Raw genomic sequence first — 22765 nt, 5'->3', positions numbered from 1 at the left:
TATGAAGGGCACAGGCATTTCCTGCAGAGGGCTAATAGCCAATTTTTTTTTTCCCTACTTACTCTTCAACCTCCAACTGAATTCAAACCAGATGCATCCACAAACAACGAGTTAATCTGCTCAGAAGTATGGAAAGAGGAGGAGAGGGATTTATTTAACAATGCTATTAAACAAAGTGCTACTGCTCAGCAGCTGATTTTTGTTTGCTTAGCTTAGAATGTAGAAATACATAGCTGAGCTGTTTTCCGTCTTTCTTCTCATAGTTTGCCCTTCCCTAAATTCAGCTTGAGGTTTTATTTGCCAAGTATTTTTGAAGGCACTTCAGGTCAGGGCCAGGTCAGGCAAGTACACAGAAGAGCTGGTCTGTCTGTCTGTCTGTCTGTCTGTCTGTCTGTCTGTCTGTCTGTCTGTCTATCTATCTATCTATCTATCTATCTATCTATCTATCTATCTATCTATCTATCTGTATGCCTCCCATCTCCTCCCAACGGGTGACTCTGGGCGGCTCACAATTAAAATCAGAAACCCCAACAACAGTTAAAAATCCCCCCATAAATAGTTAAATAACTAATCCATTAAAAATCAGATCTAAACAACAAACCCTGTACATACATACTAAAAACATTCAAGATGACGGCGGGAGGGGCAAGGTCAATCACGCCATAAGCCCCCTCCACTGGTGCGAGCACCCATCTGGCCCCCAGGCCTTCTGGCATAGCCAGGATTTCACCCCTTTCCTGAAGGCCATGAGAGTGGGGTCACACCGGACCTCGGGAGGCAGATTGTTCCATAGGCTGGGGGCCACAGCAGAAAAGGCCCTCTGCCTAGATCCCACCAGTCAAAATTCCTTGACTGGCGAGGTCTGCAACATTCTGCTGGACCGAGTGGGGCGGGCTGAAATAATATGATGAGCATTTCTTCTGTGGCCCTCCCGCAAAGGACAAGCAAGTCACTCATCCGCTGCTCCTAGTCTATGTTAATTATTGATTGCATCTCTCCTCCTTACACTAACATTCTTCCTTTTTTTCTTGTTTTTCTTTGGCTGGGAGACTGCCTGATTCAGTTGGAATCTTAATTATGTCTATAACCGAGGACAAAAATTAGGAATTTACTCCTTCCTAAATTCTTTCCCTTTGTCAGCATCTGTCTGACTCTGTTGTAAACTGCATCTGCCACATTCAGTATTGCAGAGATAGGCAATCTGTGGCTTTCCATATGTTGCCGACCCGCGACTCCCACCACTCCTGACTCTTGGTCATGCTTCTTAGAAATGCTGGGAGTTGTAGTTCAGCAAGAGTTGGACTGCCGCAGGTTGGTTACTGTTGCAGTAATGGGTTGTTTACACAGTTTTTGACACTGGATGAGTTCACAAATTGTTCTAAAGCTTAGTTTATTTAGCTAAGCTTTTTTGAATAAGTCACCATTGGTTGGGTTTGCCAAAATCATAATTCATGGCTTACAAATGGTGGAGTTCATACCACATACTAAGCTATAGTAAAACAAACCACATCAGGACCATTGTGTTACGTGAAATAGGCAGCTTTCTACGGTTTATTTGATAAAAGAAGGGAGAGAAGATCTAGATTCATACTCTGCTTCTAAACAGGTGATTGTTGCTGGGTTACTACTAGCTTCTTATTTGGAATTGCACATCTATTTGACATTCCAGTGCAGTTGATACAGAAATGGCAATTATGCATTCTGCTTGATTTTCCACATAGGCTTCCCAGTCCAGTAAATATGGATGTGGAGGAATCTGTTTCTGTATTTGCATTTCTGGATTTCCAGATATGTGCATTTGCAATTCACTGAGAAATTGTTTGCATAGCACAGCTGTATCTTCATGCTTTAGATAAGTGAGGACAATTAATAGGAATTAGAGTTCTTGGTACTTCTTTGCAACTTTGGAATATCTTTGCCCTAGAAGTCTTCCAAAGCCTGAATTTTATCCATATTGACAAGTAGTCAGCAGTAGTATGAGAAATTAGTTTCATTTATCCTAATTTTTCTGGCATAAATTTATGGCAAGATCACATGCTTTAACTCTTTATACTGTACTCTGAAAATTTAGGATACTGTACATGGAAAATATTTTTTTCCTCAGATATGTGAAAAATATTTACATTAGTATGCTTATTTGATGGTTACTAGATTTGCCTTTGCTTGCAAAATCAAATTCATGTCTAATTTACATATGAATTAAGTACATAAAATAATAATAAAATAGTGTTTTACTAGTATTATTTTCTTAATAATAGTAGAATAGGAATAAAAATTTCATAGATAAGAAATCTCTGAGCTGAACTAGCTTAAAATTACAGTATGTTATCTGTTCGGGATAGTCAAAGCAGAACATTTGGAAGTTGTATAGTAGCCATTGGAAAGCTTTCGATATATTGATACAACTCCCAGAATTCCTAGTCAATGTGGTTTAGGGGTATTCTGCTGGAATCTGGCAGAATTTTCTCAGCATAGTACCTCTAGAGAGCATCATTGTATATGTCTGTTCACAGGGGTTAGGAAAATATATGTTCTTGATAAGTAGGACGATCTATTTGTGCAGCAAGAAAAACTGCATGTATGTTGTATATATTTATTTTATTTATTATTAAATTTGTATGCCGCCCATCTCCCCCCAATGAGTCACATCAGCCTCTCTGTTCATGAAACTCTCATTGCCTCTTCCCAAGTCGTATTCAGGAGAGCAAGCAGTGTCTAGTGTCCATTTTCCCAGGGTGAAGCAACGGTGCTCACAACATTGCTCCAGGAAAACTGGTGTTATGTCTGTTCTGCCCTTTTTCAAGTATTGGAGTGAGGGCTCTTGGATGAAAGGTTAAAATAAAGAATGGTTGGAAGGAAAAGAAATACTTCTTTCTTAATCCTTCCACCAGCTGCAAATATTCTTTGGGTATATGTAGGAGTGAATGAATGAGCTAGAAACAGATAAGGATAAAGTCTCCTTCAAATTGAGCTTGACTCCTGGTAGCATCACGGACACAGCTATGCGTTGACTTGGCAGCAAAAAGGAAGTGGTTTACCACTGCCTTCTTCCAGAAGGCAGGCGCTAACCAGGTCCACCCTGCTGAGCTTTTCAAGATCAGCTGAGGTGGGTTAGGTGATGCTGCAAAGGTCTCTCATAAACATTACTGATCTACTTCAAATTTTAGTTCTGGAGACTTCCTCATGACATGACTAAGAAACATCCTGTTTGTTACTGTTAATGAACACAGGCGATACAAAGAGCTCAAGGTCTAACAAGAGTTCTGGCAGAAGAGCCTATGAGATGCAGATATGTTTAGTTATGAACTCTTTCCCTTTTGCTGGATAAGTTCCATCCACATTTTGGCCGTTTCATTTGCAAAATTCTTGCAGGAAGTTCATGGGTAATGAACTCCCCATAGGAAATCCAACTGTACTAAGTTCCTTTTGGTGATATCATCACTTGGTTTTCTACCCTTATTTGTACATTTTGTTTATCAAAGACTAATCTGTTTATTGTAAACAAAGAGGTTTCCTTAGCACCTGACAAAGTAGGAGAGGGGTGGGTAAGAGAATAAATGTTAGTAATATCCAGTAAAATATTGAAAAAAGTATATTTATACATGTGGCGTTATGCTTTGAATATCTTGTGTAAACTGTTGCTATATCATTAGATGTTTCTGTAGATGGAAGAAGAAGAAAGAAATGCTGTTTATTCAGTCAATGACCAGCCAAATTTGAAAAAACACAACACCAAAATGAAATGAAATGAAATAGATGTGGTAAAATACTAGCGTAACAAAGATAAAATAACAAATAAAAATGTAACATATGCTACTATAATGGTGCATTGATTTCCTGTGCAAGTGTAAATAAAAAATATTACAATCTATGAAGTAAATGTATATATCACCTAAAATGAGATAACTGGCATGTATTAAACTTGAAATGATAAATAAAATGGAAGTGGTTATTTCTTTGACCAGTGATGCCTTGTTTTCATCGCAGCAACCCAGAATTTGACTACTGCCCAAGTGATAAAGGGTTTTGAATCTTCTAGAAGATGGTGCACATAGAAATTGTATGGCCTTCCTGGAAATTTACATATTAGGGGCAGAATATATGACCTGATATCCCTGTAGAATTTACAATGTAATAATACATGCAAAATAGTTTGTTTCCTCTGTGGATGGAAGCAAACCATGCTCTGTTCTTCAGGAAAACAAAACAAGTCAATATGGTTTGGGGGACATGCTCCCAGAATGCAAATGGCATATAGTTTTTTAGCAATGCAATTTATTCTGCTTTGAGATAGTTTTCCCCTCCCCAGTGAAGTCTTCCTTTGCCCCACATTGGGCAGAATGGGCATGCTCCAGGTCCTATCAGTGAAGCAGTGTCCCTTGGTGGGACCTTAGAAGGTATCTTCTCTGTCATGTCTTGTTGAATAGCCTCCCCTCAGTGATATGGATAACCCCAGCCCTGCTGGCGGTGAAACCTGGCTATTCCCCCAGGCACTGGAGTCAGGATGCTAATGGAGCTATGATGTGGTATCTGTTATTAGTCAGATTTCTTAGGACACTTGATTTGCCAGTTTTTATGCTATGGATTGTGATTTTGTTTTGTTTTTGTCTGTGTACTGCCCTGAATACATTCGGCAGCCATATAAATGTGTTAAATAAACAAAAGAAACTAACTAATAGAATATTATTTTGGCCTTTCATTACTTTCAGTTCTATAAAATGTTGTAGGTCCTTGCGTAGAAATGAATGACTTCCTTGAAGGGACACTAAATCTCTGAGAATGTGAAAGTCAAAAGGATGGGGGGAGCAAAAAGGGGGAAAAAGAAGACAGTTCTGGAGAGGTCACTCACAGATGAGAATTCAGCTTCTGATCTAAATTGAAGGTTGTGTGTGATTTAGTTGTGTGTGAAAGGTGAGAAGGTGGAAATTGTCCTGAAACTTTCTTTTGCAGGGTTGTAGAAATGTCTATCCAACTAAGCAAGTTAAGGTGGAGGGGCTTGTGCTAGTATCTCAGAGCTACTTTTACAGATGATGATTATTTTACACAGCTTTACGTGTTCAGGAAAGCCATCAGTCTTGCCCAAACTGATATCCTGTCAGCATCTTTATAATTTGGCATGATGGAAGTTGTAGTTTAAGAGGGGGAATGGTGGGGGCCTGGTGGGGGAATTCAGGGCGACATCATCTTTTCTGTAATGTAACAGGTCAATTTGCATGGTTAATAAGCCAATGTAAAAAATTCTCCTTCTGGATTCATGTGTTGATGTAGTTTTGCATGGCTCTATATGTGGCAAATTTTCAAGTTTTTCTCCTGAATAGTATCATAAAGCACTTGTTAGTAACTTCCCTCAGCGGTAGCCCTTCATAAAACAAGACAAGGTAGGAAAAATGTATTGGAGTTCAAGATCACCACAAAGTTCCTGAATAAGACTGAGTTTCAATCTCTTCCTTTGTGTGTGTGCATGCCTTCGAGTCAGTGTTGACTCCTGGCGATTGCCTGGACAAGTCCCTGCAGTTTTCTTGGTGAGATTTCAGAAGTGGGTTGCCATTACCTTCTTCCTAGGGCTGAGACAGAATGACTGGCCCAAAGTCACCCAGCTGGCTTCGTGCCTAAGGCAGGACTAGAACTCACGGTCTCCCAGTTTCTAGCCTGGTGCTGGAACTGATACTGAGAGTAATAACCACAGGGTTAATGTGAAGTCATATGAGGTGAGGGGATCTTTCATGTCCAAAAGATTTTGCATAAGTATTTATAATTTCTGGGTTTCTTACATGTTTTCTTTTGCTTTAGGTAAATGAAATTTACCATGATGAATCACTGGGGGTCCACATAAACATTGTCCTTGTTAGAATGATCATGGTGGGATACAGACAGGTAAAATATACACCTTATGTCACTCTTGCCCACATATTTAATGTAAATCTTTGCTTATGATTTAGAGAGTAGAAGTAAATGTTTTTAAAGAAGTTTATAGTGGTGAAAGAACAGTGTTCTCTTTCTCCTTTTTCTTGCTCTTGTAACAGCTGTTTTTAAAGTGATGTAATACAAACATTTCGACTGCTATAAATAAATGGTACTTAACTGTCATCCTCTTAGCGAAAGGATGCCCAGAATTAAAAGAAAAGGGGAGGGTGGAAGGACACTGGCAAAGAACACAGCCTTAGCGGTTTGTGTCATTGCAGGCTACTTGAGGTAGAATCTACTCTTCTAAACACTGCCTAGAGTTTTGTTTTCTTTCTTTTCTTTTGAAAAAGACCTTCCAGTAGAAAGCATATTGGGAAAAGACTGAGCAAAAAAAAAAAAAGAATCTTAGTGTAGGTAAAAGCTCAAACATCTGTTCTTTGCGATTGAAGGACTTGATGGTGGCCAAACTTTCTGAAGCTTCTGTTTCATCTGACATATAGGCCAGCTTCAGTGTTTATTTTATTTATTTATTTATTCGATTTATTACCCACTTCAATCCCCAAGACTCTTGGTGGTCTATAGCTATAAAACATAGGAAATACCTATGTTAAAAAATGAAAATTACGTATTTATAGAGGCATAAAATCCAAAGACTATGGTTCATTCATCCCCCCCTAGGCGGGGTGTCTACAGGGAGGGTTAAAAAAAAAATCAAGGTGGGCCACAACCTTGCAGTCCACCATATGATTGCATGGTTGTGGCTGCCATATTGAATTTTTTTACTCTTGTGGACCTCCCTGCTCCTAGGCATTGTGCATAACCATAGATCTTCTGGAACAGTTCTGTTTTCAAATGTTGCCAAAAAGCCAAAAGTAGGGCTGGCTTCATTTTAAGTTGGAGGCAATTCTTAAATGTAGGTGCTGTGAGAGAGGAGGTCCATACATGGCATGTACCTAGTGGAAATGGGGGACTACCAGCACTCTATTCTGGGACAAACTAGTCAGGTGGGTTGATTTTGGTTGGGGGAGGCAACCCTGAAGATGCTTCAGGTCCATGCCATGCAGAGTTGCTGAATCCACCTTGTCTTCTCTTGCTTTCTTCAGTCCATCACTTTAATAGAACGAGGGAACCCATCTCGAAGCTTGGAGCAAGTATGTCGCTGGGCTCATTCTCAACAGCGTCCAGATTCTGCGCATGCCGAATACCATGATCATGCTGTATTCCTCACCAGGCAAGATTTTGGTCCCGCAGGTATGCAAGGTACTGTATTTACCTCAATCAGGTATGTGCAGTTTGGTGGACCCCACAGGAGAGGCCCCTTTTATTTGACCAAGGCCTTGTAGTAGTGAGTACGTCAAAGTTTTAAACTAAAAGTGGTGACTACATGCATTCATTCCTGTGGCTTTCTAGGCAGCAACATGGAACTGATTCATTATTGCCTTCTTCAAGAACTTTTTAAAATTTTATTTTCCGGTCTAATCCGTGGCTCTGATATTCCCTGGGTGTTTGCATTGGTGCCATGCAATGTATACATTGGTGGTTTCCCATCTGAATTCTAAAAGTTTTGCAAAAGACAATTAAATTGGGGTTTCAAGTTAAGAATAGTCTACCAACATCACTGTATTTTGTCTTCTTGTATAGTTTATATAATTGCAGTTTTCAGAAACAAAAAAAAAAGGGAAATCACCTCCTTATACTTGCATCACTTGCGACCAAAAGGAACCTGCCAGATCTGCTGTTTCTTTTGTATATCTAGTAATTGCCTTCTAACTCCTTGAGAAGCACCCTGATTTTTTCCCAATTCTAGACAGGTAGTAAAAACAAAGTTTTATAGAATCATAGAATTAAAGAATTAGAAGGAACTGCACGAAACAGCTAATCCAACTGTCGGCAATGTGCAAGAAATTTATACAGTGGCTACTGTTGGAGTAAATTTGGTTTGGTTTGTCACAGATTATGCCAGATTAAGTTCAGTAATTCCAAATAAGAAGCTGAAGTTGCATTCCTAACAGATCATTTAGGGAAAATGCATAAGAGAGAAAGAAATTCTATGCAAGCAAACTTGAGCTCCATTCAGTGGGTGCAAAGATACTGCCTAATGCACGGAGCTGCACCCCACTGTTTGCACCCCAACATTTGCACCTTTTCAGATTAGCCCTATTCCAGTTGCTTTTTTTTTCTAGACCAGTCAAGAAGAAAGCCCTCTTTTTAAACCATTGAGGCATTTGTTCTAGTTATCTCCACTTAAGTTGCTCTGAGACACTGAGAAAGAATAGAAGGTTCTTATTCTGTATTTGCAATTGTATGGCTAATGTTTTTTTATGGAGAAAAGTTTTTTGGCACAGCAAAGGAAGTGAAACCTGACCTAAAAAATGCATTCATGTTTGGCTGATGTTTTTGATGTAAGCAGAAGAGGTGAGGCATTTGAAAAGAATCCTTAGCATTTGTCTGTGTTGTTCCCTTTCCACTTCCCCAATAACAAGACAATATTTGCACGTTATACCTATCTTTATTCTTCCCAAAGCAGTGCATTTCAGATTAACCACGTTAATGTGCATTGCAGATGCAAATGTTGCAAAGGAGAGGGGCTTTCAGTTGTGTGGTCATATCTTGACTTTTTGGATTCTCCCCTGTGGATTTCCCTAAATGAAACTGTCACTGGATAAATTGGACTCCTTCACATAAGGAGTCCCATGTGGTTAAAGCCTTTACTCCTTGTTCAAGACGGCTGTCAGAGAAGGGTCTGGTTGAAATGAATGTCTAATGACCTAAGGAAATGGATCATCATGAAAGGGGTTCATGAGTGCAATATCAATTTGCTCACTGAAATGGATAATTATAATTCCATATTTTGGTTATTAAAGTTTAATCAGTGAAAAAAATATTCTCAAATATTAAAAAGATCAAAGCAATAAAATAACTGAAAACAGCAGTGTTAGCAAATCACTGTTGTTTCAGCCAGTATTTGTTGATTAGAAAACAAATTGATTCAGCCAGTATTTGTTGATTAGAGCAAACCAGTAGGAGCAAACATGGAAGAATGTATGCTAGTTGTGTAGAAGTATATTTCCTTTATCCTGATACTGTTTTCTTTCTGTCTTCCTTCCATCTAGTATCACTACTGTGAGTCACATGAAAGCGGATTTTTTTTTGCAAGAACCATAGGATTGTGTCCTAATCGTAGGGCTTAGTGGGTGTGGGGGAGAGTCCTTTGAATTTTAGATATTTATTTTGTTTGCTGCCATGGAATCAGAAAGGCCAGCATGACACTGTAACTCTATAGTCTTTCCAATGGCCATACTGATTAGGAATTCTGGGAGTGACAATTCCAATACGATTGGAGTTGCTGGTTTGGAAAGAGGTATTCTAAAATGCATAGTGGTGCTTTTTAAAGATATTTATAATACGAATGATCCTGATCAATATTGTTCTTCTTAACACAGTTCATCACATGTCTCTAGGCTGTACTTGGAAACAATAACCTCTCCAGTGATTATTCTAGCTACTGGTATTGATAGCGTATTACATTTGAACATGGAGGCTCCCTGTAATAGTGAATACTAATAGTAAATAGGGCTGGGCAGTACTTTCATAATGAAGGCAAACTTGTGCTGCAAGGGCACATGGGGGCACGCAAGTTGAACAGTTAAAGCAGCTGCATTGTTCCTTAGGATCATCCTGCAGTTGTGGCTGGCCGCTGTGTGATCCTGGGAAAAGATACAGTTGCTTTCAGGAGTTGGAGATGGGTGCTGCGTGAGGGCCCCTTTCTGCTCTGAAGCACCTTTTTGATTTTGCATCCCAAGCACTGCCCAGCTATAATCATACCTGAGTGTGGATCTTGATGAAGTCAGAATATATCAGCCGTAGTAGGCAGACCAGACCTGAACCAGAACTACACTTTATTAAGATAGGATAAAATAACAGAATCTTACAAGTCTGATTGTGCTATACCTCCTTTTCTTATACTTCAGGAATCAGGGAGGCATTTGTCTGACCCACTTCTGAATATTACCTTATTTCTCAGGGCTTAAACAATGCTTTAGCCCCCTGTTCTTGCATATTTCTGTCAAGGTCATATCCTTTACTCTTTACAGAATTGCATCATAGATGTACAGGAAGCTTGGGAACCTCCCAAAAGGTTATCGTTATACAAAGAAGCTTTAGAAAGGAACCCTTAGGTAGGGGGACTCCAAAAAGCAGTCCAGTGAGTATGTTCACTGGGTATTGAATACTGGAGGATTATGAGAGTGAGGAAACTAGGATTGTGAGGGTGAGGAAACAAGGAAACAAGAGTTAGGGAAAACAGAATGGACTATCCCAACTAGAATACTGAACAGGAAGGTTTTGCTTGTAAACCGTATTTCTGGACCCACTTAGTCTGTGAGTTCAGCTTGACAAAGGATTTCTGTTTTGGGTGGGGGTACAAAGATAGAATTTGGTCTTCTGGGAAAACCAAAAGAAAAAATTGACACTGTAGAAAACATTCTGTTTGTGGATGGAATAAGACTATATTTACATCCCACTGTATTCAGGTAGCTTCTCAAGACAGTGAACACCAACCCAGTTGCGGTGGTCACATCTAAGGAAACTTCCATTGAATTCTTCTCATATTTTCTGTTGTTCTCATTAGATATTAAGTATCCCCCCAAATGATTTAATGACAATACTGGGATTACTCTGGAAATATCTTATATTTTCTCATCATTTTATTACCCTTACCTGGTACAGTTCCACCCGGCCACCTAGCTTATAAATACATTTCAGCGTGATCATATTTGTTCTAATAAAAGCAGTTACCATTCATCTGTGTTCTTCTATGGGGTATCTGTGCAATAAACTCTTCTTGGGAAGAACTTCAAAGAGCACATTGGTCAGAGCCGTTTGCAAATGTTTTCAAAAAATGCAGCGACTTCACAATGTTTGGACTCAGCAGAGGGACATCAGCTGAGAAATTGTCAGCAAATCTGAAATGGAATTAGAATGCACAAGCCAGAGGGTGGTGTTCTTCACAAAGGCCTAGTGCTGAACCTGCTAAATCCATTTGTTTTAATAGAAATTGCCCTGGGCCCTTAAACTCAGTAGGTATGCAGTGTATTGTGAAGGAATGATCAAAGTTACAATGATTCATTGGCAGTGTTGTCTGACTTTTCAACTCCATTTGCTAAAAAGTGGAGGCCTCTGTTTGTGTGGAACATAGTGCTTGGGATAGTGTATGATCATTTATTATACGGAGAGGAAAAGATGTGTTTCCTTCCATATCTTTTCAATTAATTTTGTTAAATTCCAGCCAGCCTTCCCCTTCTTGCTGTTGCTTAGAGCAGTGTTTCTCAACCTTGGACACTTTCAGATGTGTGGACTTCAGCTCCCAAAATTCCCCAACCAGCCATGCTGGCTGGGGAATTCTGCAAGTTTGAAGTCTACACATCTTAAACTTGCCAAGGTTGAGAAACACTGGCTTAGAGTATTGGGTCTGTTGGTTGAGAATCCTGGAAATGCAGACTGTCATGCTACTGATTGTCCTTGTACACTGACTTGAACAACATGTGTAGAGATTTTCCTAATTGCCTTGAGGGAGGAAGAGAACAGAAAATAAATGGCAGTCATACTTTAAAATATTGCCTGAATGGTCAAGGCTATTACTATTACATCCTGGAAAAAATGAGAAATGTAACGTGTACACATACTCAGTTTTGTTCTTGGAAAAGCAGGCTGATTTAACAGGAAATTCAGTCTCCTCTACCCTGCTGACAATTCACCAAATCCTTCACCAAATAAGATGTTTTGCAAAGTCCTTTGGTATATGCTTCTTCCTTGATGGCATATTGTTGCCATTATTTCTGCCAGCATTTTCCATGGGTGCTATTTTCTAGATTTTGCTGCCTCTACAAAAGGTTTCAAGATTCAGATCAGAATAGTAGAATATCTAAAATCACAATAAAGGGAATAACTAAAACCATAAGTTTGGCCTAATTTTCTGAATCATAGGTATTGTTTTTAATGCTGTAGTGCTATGGAACAGGATTCCCAAGTTCCATGTGGAATTGGGCATGCTTTAGATTTGTGGGATCTACATTTTTTTAAAAAAAATCGGAGCTCCAAGATCTTCTTCCTAGTTCCAGTCATAAGTAGTAGATGATAGATGAACCAATTACTAGATGTGATATGGAAAAGTCCATTAAAAAGTCATATGCCATACATCTGAGTGGAATAGAATCTGAATAAAGAGCATCACCTTTACAGCTCTTGGTTGTTGTTTTTTAAAGTGACTCATCACAGCTGCAATACAGTACCACATATTGTATATATTTGAACACAGTATATAGTGACTATTGGAGTTGCAACATTGCACATGAAGATTTCATGGATATTTAATGGAATAGATTCAAGTCAAGCCTTATGTCATAGTGCTACAAATTATACTGGCCTTCAAATCTCATACCAAATGAACTGCAGCCTCTACTCTGACAGTTCTCAAGCCAACATAATCACCATATTTAGAATCACCAAACTGGGAAAAGCTATTCTATGATGTTAAACACCTAAGAAAAAAAAGTCAGACATGGAATGAGTAATACAGAAAGATTGGCATAGAATAATTATTCCTTTTTCTGCCTTTGTGAAAATGTGCCCAGATTAAAGTTGTAAACAGAATCCAAAAGTCATTTGTGTGTACAGTATTATTTTTCCTTGCCAATAGGCCCATTTTTTTCCTACTAGAAGCTTACACAGCTTGTGACTCATCAACCTGAATGTAGCTCACAGCTATACGTGGTGGTCCACAAAAGAGCCAGTGAACTTTCTGCTTTTTGCTTCCTGCCTGGGGCTCCAGAAACAGAACTGGTGTCAGGCACTTGGAGGGTCAAAATATTTAATTTGCGGTCTGTATTTAGCTAGGTATAAACTTGGAGGGGGGAGGGGGTTGATATTTTTCTTGCTATTAGAAGGCCAAAAGTTGGGGGAAAATGATATGGTAAAAGTGTGTTCTTAGTTTTAAGCCATTTGTCATTTGATCGGTGGTTCAAAACACAGTTGGTTTCATGAAATATGTGGAGCAATCTAATGGGTTTCCTTGGTATAGCTAGGCAGCTCTGAGACTCATGTCTCTCCCAGAGGAAGCTGAGTGTGAAATATGATTGAAACAGTTCCAGCATGTTTTTCCTTCTTTCTCATACACTCTTTTCTATTTTCTCTCTCTCTCTTTCTCTTTTTGACTCTCTGCCTTTGTTCTTGTTCCTTGTTTTATCCCTTCATCTTATTCCAGGTTATGCTCCTGTCACTGGCATGTGCCACCCTCTGCGTAGCTGCACTCTTAACCATGAAGATGGATTTTCTTCAGCCTTTGTAGTTGCTCATGAGACTGGACATGTGTAAGTTACTGAGGAAGGTTGTTCTTTAGTTGTCCAGTATCTTTGTTATGGTGGTTGCTTCTTGAAGGAGCTGTGGAAGAACCCTGGATGCCCTTTGCTTCAGCTGTTCTTAAAACTTTCCAGATTAATGAGAACTTTAATACCAAGACCTTGTTCAAAAACCCGTAACTTTTTATGTTAACTCCTGGCTGTCAAGCATCAAACTTTCCTTTTCATTTAAAGCTGTGGAAAAGCTATTAAACTTGCAGTCTCGGGTGTACCTAGAGAACATCAGCTATTTTGTCCTGCAATTTCTCCCATGGCTCTGAAAACAAGTAAAGGAAATTGTACACTGTGAGATCTTCACAGCCTTTAATACATTGACTGTGATGGGTTGATGACTCAGCTGTGGAACTTTGATTATGGACCTCACGCCTATGAGAACATTCTCAGAGGGTGAGCATGAATTTCCGACTCTCATTGGGTCAGAAACCTTTCAGCAGGAGTCATCCTCAGTTTGGTGTATTTGGTAACTCCACTATGTCTAGAGGACAACAGACTGGGGAGGAGCTTCTTCAAGTTAATGTAGGGTCTCAACTCCTCCTTAATATGTAGATGATACCAAGTCAGATCATTTGCTCTCCTGTTATTAATTTACCATGTCTTTGGAGAGGTAGGCCCATTTCATTTCCATTAATGAGAAAGGCAGATCTGGTTATATTAATAGCAAAGACCACATTATGCAGTTCAATCCATGTGGTAATAAACATGCTGGGGGTTAGGGTATTCAATGGTATTCAATGGTATTCAAAATGCTGGTATTGTTTCATTATTTAGTGTTTCATAGACCTTGGGAAATACCATTTAAAGGCTTTTTTAACAGGTTAGGTATGGAACATGATGGCCAAGGTAACCAATGTGCTGATGAGACTGGCATGGGTAGTATCATGGCACCACTGGTGCAAGCTGCATTTCACCGTTATCACTGGTCCCGATGTAGTAAACAGGAGTTGAACCGTTATATACAGTAAGTTTATTTAACACTCTTCATTTTTTTTCCTTTGAAATGGTTCTGCTTCATTTTGGATAGGGTGGAAATTAATGGGTGGAAAGAATACAGCTGAAATACAGAACAATTAGGATGACAGAATCTGATACAAAATGCCAAACAGCTTGGACATTGAGGGTGGAGAAAAATATCACTTATTCCAAAACTTGTTTTTGTGTCTGCTGACTAATCAGGAAGCAGTTTATAAACCAGCATCTTAACTTTTCTTAAAGTTGTGTTGTAGTTTTGCAACTCAAAATAATGTATACATAGTTAAGTACATCGGAGAAAAGTGCCCAAAGGAATATGGATGAAACATGTTGAAAATGCCTATGTATGGCATTTCTTGCAGATGAGAAAAAAATATATACAATTTAATGCAGAAATAGGGTGAAATGAATTTCTGGTCAGAAAAAAAACAAACAAACTTATCTTAGAGTACAAGGACTTTTGGAGCAGCTGAATGAATCTGCAAGGAACATTTAATCTCTAATACACAATCTTTTTTTTTTGTGCTGCAGTTCTTATGACTGCCTCTTAGATGATCCTTTTATGCAGGACTGGCCGAAACTGCCGGAGCTGCCAGGAGTTGATTACTCTATGGATGAGCAATGCCGCTTTGACTTTGGTGTGGGATACAAAACATGCACAGCTGTGAGTATGGAAACGTTGTTGGTTGGGAACCACTTCTTCTTCCTTCTGTTAATTCCTAGGGTGAAGAAAGTTTCCCTTCTGAATGAATCATATGTTGGCTTCAACCCACTGGTGGCTTTGCCTTAGATTTGTCCACCTCCCATGTCCTGCAGCTGCTGATGACCTATTCCATTCAGTTCCACAGAGCCCCTTCAACTTCAGGAGTAGCTTTTCAGGACAGTGTGATGGGAGGCTCACGGAGGCAGGCTGGATCAGCAAAAATCTGATTTATGGGAGTGAACCTATATTTGCTGTGGTAAAGCTGCATGTTAAAATAACGAATAATATTTTTGAGGGCTGCACTTAGAAAAGATGTGAGTGAGATGAAATGTATCTTGTAAGTTCATGCAGATAAGAAAGGCAAAATTTGCTGTGGTTTAATTATACATTCTATTGAAAACAGGTCTTCCTGTCTTATTATGTATAGAAAAGCTCTAAAAGAAGGTTCACACTGGATTGTATCTTTTTATGCATAGAAGAAGCTACAGGGTTTTTGTTTTGTTTTTTTGCTTTGGGTGTTTTATTGTGTTCTTAGCAATGTATGTGCACCACCGAAAATCTGTCTTGATTGTGGTCTTTATTTATATATTGTTCATTAGATTTGCATCCCACCTTTCATACAGTATGCACATAGAGTGTTTCTTCTTTCTATTTTTCCCCACAACAATAAAGCTGTGAGATAGGTTGGGCTGAGACAAAATGGCTGGCCCAGAGTCACCCAGTGAATTTCTGTGACTTGGACCTGGTTTTCTCTGGTGCCAGTCCAACAGCTTAATCATGATACCACATAAGCTTTCACACTTTTCCCACGTTGGAAAGCTGGTTAGATATGTACGAAAACCATTCTCATTATGGGAATCGACACAGGGTGAAACATCTTGCATATCTGTGTTAAAATAGATGAACTGATACGAAAGAAGAGATTCTTTGCCTTCAGGAGCTCAAGGTGGGTAGCCTTTTCTTTCCTGCATTTTATCCTTATACAAACTTTTGTACTAATTCAAATTGAGAGATGGTGGCCAACCCAAAGCATTTTGAGTTTCATAATTCTGTTTTAGTTATGTTTCTGTAGTTGTTATGGCAGAAAAGAAAGGTCTAAAATGTTAATTGTGATGTTGGTAGCTTCCGATGTCATGTTTAGTCAATCACGGAGATAGCTTTCCTCCAAGAACAAGGGACTGTGTTGCTTGTTTTTTGAAAATATTAAATATTAAATTCAAAATTAAATTGCATATGCTCTGCCACTAGCAACAAGTGGTGATCATTGGATTTTTAGTGTTGCTAATGACTGGAAGTATTCCATGCAGGAGTTTGATTCATTCATTTATGTAAAAAGTTTGATTAAAGTCAAAGGAAGGTGCCTAAAACTATTAATAATTCTAAAACTTGTAAGCAAGTATGCCGATTCATTATTTAACAGTTTTAATCTGTCTGGCTTGGATCACAATAGTTATGATACTGTGATAATTCATGATAGTTCAAAGGTTCCAAGATTACTTTTTATCAGTGAAAAACTGGTCTTAAGGAATGTTTCATATTAGGTATCTGCAGTTCTTGAAGAAAAGACTGATGAAATGAAAGGATGATAGATATTTAAAACAGATAATAAAAGCCTAAGACCGAATAAGATATTGTGCTTTTAACAGCCCAAGTTGTAGCATCTAGCCAACTTTAATCTCAGACTTTGATCTAAGCAGGATCATACTGGATTAGAATTTGGATAGGACATCACCAGGCCAGTCCCATAAGAATCTGCAGCAAAAAGAGGTTGCATCAAAATGACAATATATGTGCAGTGGCAACACAGTGCAAATTCCGCCTTACATACTTGCTTCCCAAAGTCTGAAGCAGGTCCCTAAATTGTGTGTGTGTGTTTTTAAAATTGTCATGATGATGATGTTATGATAACTTAGCTACTCTCCCACTCCACTCCTTGCAGAGGCTGGCTATATTGGGAAATTAAAAAAAAAAAATCCTTGAAGAAGGCCATGGCAGGGCATACATGGGAGTGTCTGAAGTCACCAGGGATTGAGGTCAGCTTGGAGGAGTCATTAGCTTTTGAGATGAAGAAATAGGCCTTTGCTTGGTATGATGCAACTGTGGTTGGAAAAGTCTCCTATGATGAACTCTGTATCTGGAACATATGTCAAATATGCTGGATCAGGAGTTGTGCAAATAGTGGACAACAGATAATCTTAGTAAACCCTTAATTTATGAGACCATTCTTTAGCGGATGCACAACACTTCTTTTTTAACAAACTATAGTTATAATGTATAGCTGCAACTGCAATAAATTAAAGGACAAAATACTGGTTCAGAGCAAAGTGTACTTTCTGCTGGCTTAAATGGAGAGAGAGAGAGAGGGAGATACTCTTTATGTGGTCTTTCTCCTTTACAGTTCAGAACTTTTGACCCTTGCAAACAGCTGTGGTGCAGCCATCCAGACAACCCTTATTTCTGTAAAACAAAGAAAGGACCACCCTTGGATGGAACGGAGTGTGCATTGGGCCAGGTATGTCTGTGTTGAATGGGATGTTTGTCAGCCTCATTTTAGCAGGAAGCCAAACAGTTTTTCATCCATATATGGACAGACATGTGTCTTATGGGCCAATACAGAGAATGTTTATACATTTTTAATCCTTTACCTTGTATACATATTCTTTCCTTTCAGATTGACAATACAGGTAGTCCTCATTTAGTTATCGCAGTTGGGACTGGCAACTCTGTTGCTAAGCACCACAGTCACTAAGTGAAACCATGACTGTGTGTACGATTTTACTACAGTTTTCCATTGCTTCTTGCTACTTCCTTCAGCTGAACTGGGGTTCTTTCTCTTTCTCTTTAAGGACATCTTGATGTGGGGTAAATAAGCAAGTGAAAATAAGAACAGAGAGACGCTGAGAAGGTCATAAATGTGGGCATTGGTCGCAAAGTTACTTTTTCATCACCATCATAACTTCAAACGGTTGCTGTCCAAGGCAGTCACTAAATGAGGACTACCCATAGTGAGGAGAAAGTAATGGTTTCTGTTGTATTTGGTATTTTTGGTACTTTTTTTTCCAAATCAGTACTAAAGCATCAGATATGTATAGACTGCAGTTAAGTGTGGCAAGCAATACTTCCCCTGTATCCTGCCAGTTGGGGGTGGGGAGAGATTGTCAAACAGTGAAGATGCTGGGTGCAACTGCATAGCTGAAACTTTTTTACATGCAGCGACATGCACATAGGGCCTCATCCCCTGATGTGCTGAGATTTGTGTCCATATGCCACAGTGTGAAACCTAGCAAGAGGGCCAACTTCCTACTTCTTTTCTCCCATGGGAAATTCACTGTTAAAGTCCTTCAGTCCTGTTCTACTCATGTGACCATACAAATGGGGGCCATCGTCCCACTGTTTCTACCCCTCCCCTTCCGAAGCTAAGGCAAAAATTACAGTCATGATTGCAGCAGCCAAATCTAAATCAAGTGCTAATTGCTATCTTTCTTTAGCACAAATCTCACTGGAAGTTTATTAGCAAACTAAACTTAAGATGTGGTCTTTGATCTCTTAAATCCCATGTCAGGAAAGTAGGTCATTGGGGCTCCTCGGATGTTTTAGAATTCCTATAATCCACATGAGTTGAGGCTTCTAGAAGTTGTAGGGCAAAATACTAGATTGCTAATCTCTGCCTTAGAGATTGATTTCTTCCATGTGCCTAATATTTTAAATAATCATAAACATAATTTATGAAATGTATATGCCACTTGGCTCTGGGTGGCTTACAGTTGTTAAAATATTTAGAAACAAAGGACAATAGGAAAAGAACCCCACAAACACACACGAAAGCAGCACAAGACAGAAGAACAACAATGGCAAAGAAAATAAACCCAGAAGGGAACAGAAAGAATCCTCTCCAAAGGCCCAGGTGAAGAGCCAGGTCTTTAAGGTCCTTCAAAACACCAGCAGGGTGGGAGCCATTCGAATCTATATTCCCTGCATATTTTGGTTTTTTGTTGCCCATTTGGGATACTGCTTTTAATGTGAAGTTATATTATATTCTTGTATATTAGAACTGTTAGGGTTTGGACTGAAACACAAATATTATGTATGTATGTATTTAAACAGTTTATATAGCTGCCTCTCTCATAGCAGTGACTCTGAACAGTGCACAGAATGTTAAAACCAAAACTAAAACAAAGTAATACTACTACTACTACTATTACTACTACTACTAGTAATAATAATAATTTATTAAATTTATATGCTACCCAACTCCCAGTGACTCTGGGTGGTGTGCAGTTGTTAAAACATTAAAAAAAACAACAGAGAACAATACAGAAAACATAAAAACAGCAAAGGCAAAGGGACAATGATGGCAGAGGGGAACAGAAAGGAAGAAAGGGGTGTCAGCTGTCCTCTCCAAAGGCCTAGGTGAAGAGCCAGGTCTTTAAGGCCCTTTGAAATACCAGTAGGGAGGGAGCTGTTCGAATCTCTGGGGGAACCTCATTCCAGAGGGCAGGCACTGCTACTGAGAAGGTGCGCTTCCGGGGTCCTGTGATGGAATGGACTTATGAAGGCCACGCTCAGAGAGATAAACATGTTCTTAGCCCCAACAGGAGCGTGGGAAGTTGAAGAAGATGAGGCTGGCACCTCCCTAAGGAATTCACAGTGTTGTGGCTGGCTAGCTTGGGAACTTGGGTTCAGTCTGGGGAGATTCTGTCTTGAGGTGGAAGCTAATAAATGCAACAGAACTGTATTTGCATTGTCTCGTGGAATTCTTTGGGCTGAACCTGACAGGTCCAGACAGATGGCATTGTTTAATCGATGGAACCTGGAGTGCACCAACCCTGCCAGATTGAATCAGCTGGGCAGATACTATGGGCGACAGTGGTCCCTCAGGTAACCAGGCCCTATGCCACGTAGGGCTTTATAGGTAGCAACCAGCACTTGAATCACACCCAGAAGCAAACTGGCAACCAGTGCAGCTCACAAAGCAGAGATGTTACATGGGCATATCAAGGCATGTCCATCAGTGCTGGCACGCTACATTCTGGATCAGCTGAAGCTTCTGGGTGATCTTCAAGGGCAGCCCCATGTAGAACATGTTGCAGTAGTCAAATCATGAGGTGATCAGCGGTTGTCTGAAGGGCCCCCCAATCTAGATGCATAATCAGGTACATAATATCAGGTGCACAACCTTTAACTGGTTGAAGGTTGCACCAGCACTGAAGGGCACATTGTGGGGCCATTCTACGGTGACCACATCAAAAAGATGAAAAAGAGAGGGAAAGGAAACAAATAGTATCATTTAATTAAATAGTATTATTACTTTTAATGAATTGATTCATAATTGATTGCATCATATTTATTATTTTCACTTTTAACTAATTAAGTGGATTAGCTGTTAAATTTGTTTGCTTACAGCAATTCGTATACCTGTGTCTCAGTGCCCAGGTTTAAAATGAATTTAAGAGTATGTGAGCAACTCCACTCCCATTAAATGCAGAGAATATTGTGGGGGCGGGGGGGGGATGCTGGGGCTACAGCTAAAGCCATGTGAGCCACAGAGTTTACTCCTGTAGCCTAAAGAGTAACTTCCTTATCCTCTGTTACAGCCTTCCCCAAGCTGGGTACGTCTCACCAACGTGGATTTAAACTTCTGCCGTTCCTATCCTGGCATTCCGTGAAATTTGAGTGGCTCTAAAAAAAATAGGCTTTAATTTAATTGTTGAATGCCTGAGGTGGTTGGGTGGGGTATGCATAAATAAATAATGGTTGAAGTCTCCTGCTAAACCACTTTGCACATTTTCCTGGTAGCTGTTATTTTGCACTGCTGGGTAATTATCTTCCTGTTTGGCTACGCTGGCTTTTCCTTGATATTCCCTACAACACTAAAATGCTTAAGGTCACACTTCCTGATTAGAAGTGAAAAGATAATTGTTTTTTAATGTATGATTGTTTGCTGTTTGTACCTTGTGTTCACTACGTTCATGGCAGATGCACGTGTACATTTAGGCCTTCCCATTACATCTTTTCAGTTTTCCCACTGGAAAATATGGTGTGGAAAAAGTAAGGTAAGGATAGGAGTCAGCATATTTTCAGATTGTGCCAGGATTCCAGGTTGGTGCTCTAGAAGTGATAAGGTTTTTTCATGCATCTCCTGTGCCACCCAGGCCCCCTGAGACCTTTCTTTATTACTTCACAGTCATCCCTGTCCGTCTGACCAATGAGAGTGGGAGAAACAGATTCCGACCCCCATTGTAAAGCTGGGTGCTTCCGTGGCTGTAGAACTGCTCTCCTCACTAACACTGGACAGTTATGAAGAGGCAGGTGTTCAGGTAACCCGTATTTCTTCTCCTGTTCCAGTGGTGTTTCAAGGGTCACTGCATCTGGAAGACTTCAGAACAACCTTACAGCCAGGATGGCAGCTGGAGTTCCTGGTCCAAATTTGGTTCCTGCTCCAGGACTTGTGGGGGTGGGGTGCGTTCCCGCAGCAGGAACTGCAACAAGCCACCGTAAGTTTGGTTTTCTGTGGGATAAAGGTGTCCACAGCACCTATTGTATTTGGCAGAGCAGCTCTAGAGTTCCCCTAATTTGTGTGTGTGTGTTTCCGTGTGTGTGTGTGTGTGTGTGTGTGTGTGCGCACGTGCACCTTTGAGTCAGTGTTGACTCCTGGTGACTGCCTGGACAGGTCTCTCCAGTTTTCTAGGCAAGATTTTGGAAGTGGTTTGCCATTGCCTGTTTCCTAGGGCTGAGAGAGAATGACTGGCCCAAAGTCACCCAGCTGGCTTTGTGCCTAAGGTGGGACTAGAACTCATGGTCTTCAGGTTTCTAGCCTGGTGCCTTATCCACTACATCAAACTGACTCTCTCCCCTAATATAGCCAATAATGAGAGAATTTTATACCAAGAAATCATAGAGCAATGAATAAATGCAAGAATATGGAGAAAACTCTCTTTTCCTCTTATATCCTTTGAGTATATGACTGTCTGCAATGCCAATTCTAACAAAATTAGGACTGTAAATATTATGCATTTGTATGGGTGTACATAAACAGATAAGCTATGATACACAGCTAACATAAAACTAGAGCTACAAAGAGAGTGGCTGCTTAGCTAAGCCAGTTTTAATTATTAACAAAGTCCTTCCTCAAGGTCAATTATTTCATTCTGTCACGTCCCTCTTGGGTATCATCTTACAGTGGTTGTGCTCCTACCTTTAGGACAACGTTCAGAGAACAACAGATTATCAAACTTTGGCTCCCCAGCAGGGGGTGCTATTTTGTCCTCCATGATAGGTGTAATCGTCAGGAAATTTGGTGTAAATTTTCATCAGTATGCTGATTTCTGATTGTGATAACCAAGTCTATTTCTCCTCTTCAGTCAGAAGAGGCTGATTCAAATGACACAGGTTGAAAGTGGACAGGTGTCTGCATTGGTGGGTTGGATGAGGCTAAGGCTGGATCCTGTCAAAAGGGAAGCAATGGAATTGTGGATAGGCGGTTCCCTTATCCTGGAATTACAGAAGTGGCCTGCTTTGCATGGGCTTGCACTTTTCCTGAAGGAGCTGCTATATGATCTGACATTCTCCTAGACTGGTGTTTCTCAACCTTGGCAACTTTAAGATGTCTGGACTTCAACTCCCAGAATTCCCCAGCCAGCAAGGCTGGCTGGGGAATTCTGGGAGTTGAAGTCCAGACATCTTAAAGTTGCCAAGGTTGAGAAACACTGTCCTAGGCCATAACAATTTGTGGAAACATAAGTGTCCTCTGTGGCAGGGTTTATTTATTTCCATC

The 22765-nt window shown here is 39.9% G+C and overlaps 1 protein-coding gene across 2 annotated transcripts in view; it reads left to right on the top strand.

Annotated features, from left to right (window-relative positions):
• Window positions 1–22765, top strand: part of ADAMTS14 (ADAM metallopeptidase with thrombospondin type 1 motif 14) — an 81570-nt gene that overhangs the window by 29158 nt on the left and 29647 nt on the right. The window contains exons 5-11 of one of the 2 annotated variants that reach the window (XM_025173629.2): window positions 5791–5874; window positions 7008–7164; window positions 13166–13271; window positions 14134–14277; window positions 14820–14952; window positions 17390–17503; window positions 21337–21485. In XM_025173629.2, coding sequence (XP_025029397.1) covers window positions 5791–5874; window positions 7008–7164; window positions 13166–13271; window positions 14134–14277; window positions 14820–14952; window positions 17390–17503; window positions 21337–21485 — 887 coding nt within the window. The remainder of the gene's footprint in view (window positions 1–5790; window positions 5875–7007; window positions 7165–13165; window positions 13272–14133; window positions 14278–14819; window positions 14953–17389; window positions 17504–21336; window positions 21486–22765) is intronic. The other variant, XM_025173636.2, reaches the window with a different exon arrangement.

Source organism: Python bivittatus, unplaced genomic scaffold (genome assembly GCF_059951505.1).
Source record: "Python bivittatus isolate LINGU-HERP-01145 unplaced genomic scaffold, Pbiv_v1 ctg000400_np1212, whole genome shotgun sequence".
In the NCBI taxonomy this organism is placed as follows: domain Eukaryota; kingdom Metazoa; phylum Chordata; class Lepidosauria; order Squamata; family Pythonidae; genus Python; species Python bivittatus.
This window is presented reverse-complemented; position numbering and strand designations above follow the sequence as displayed.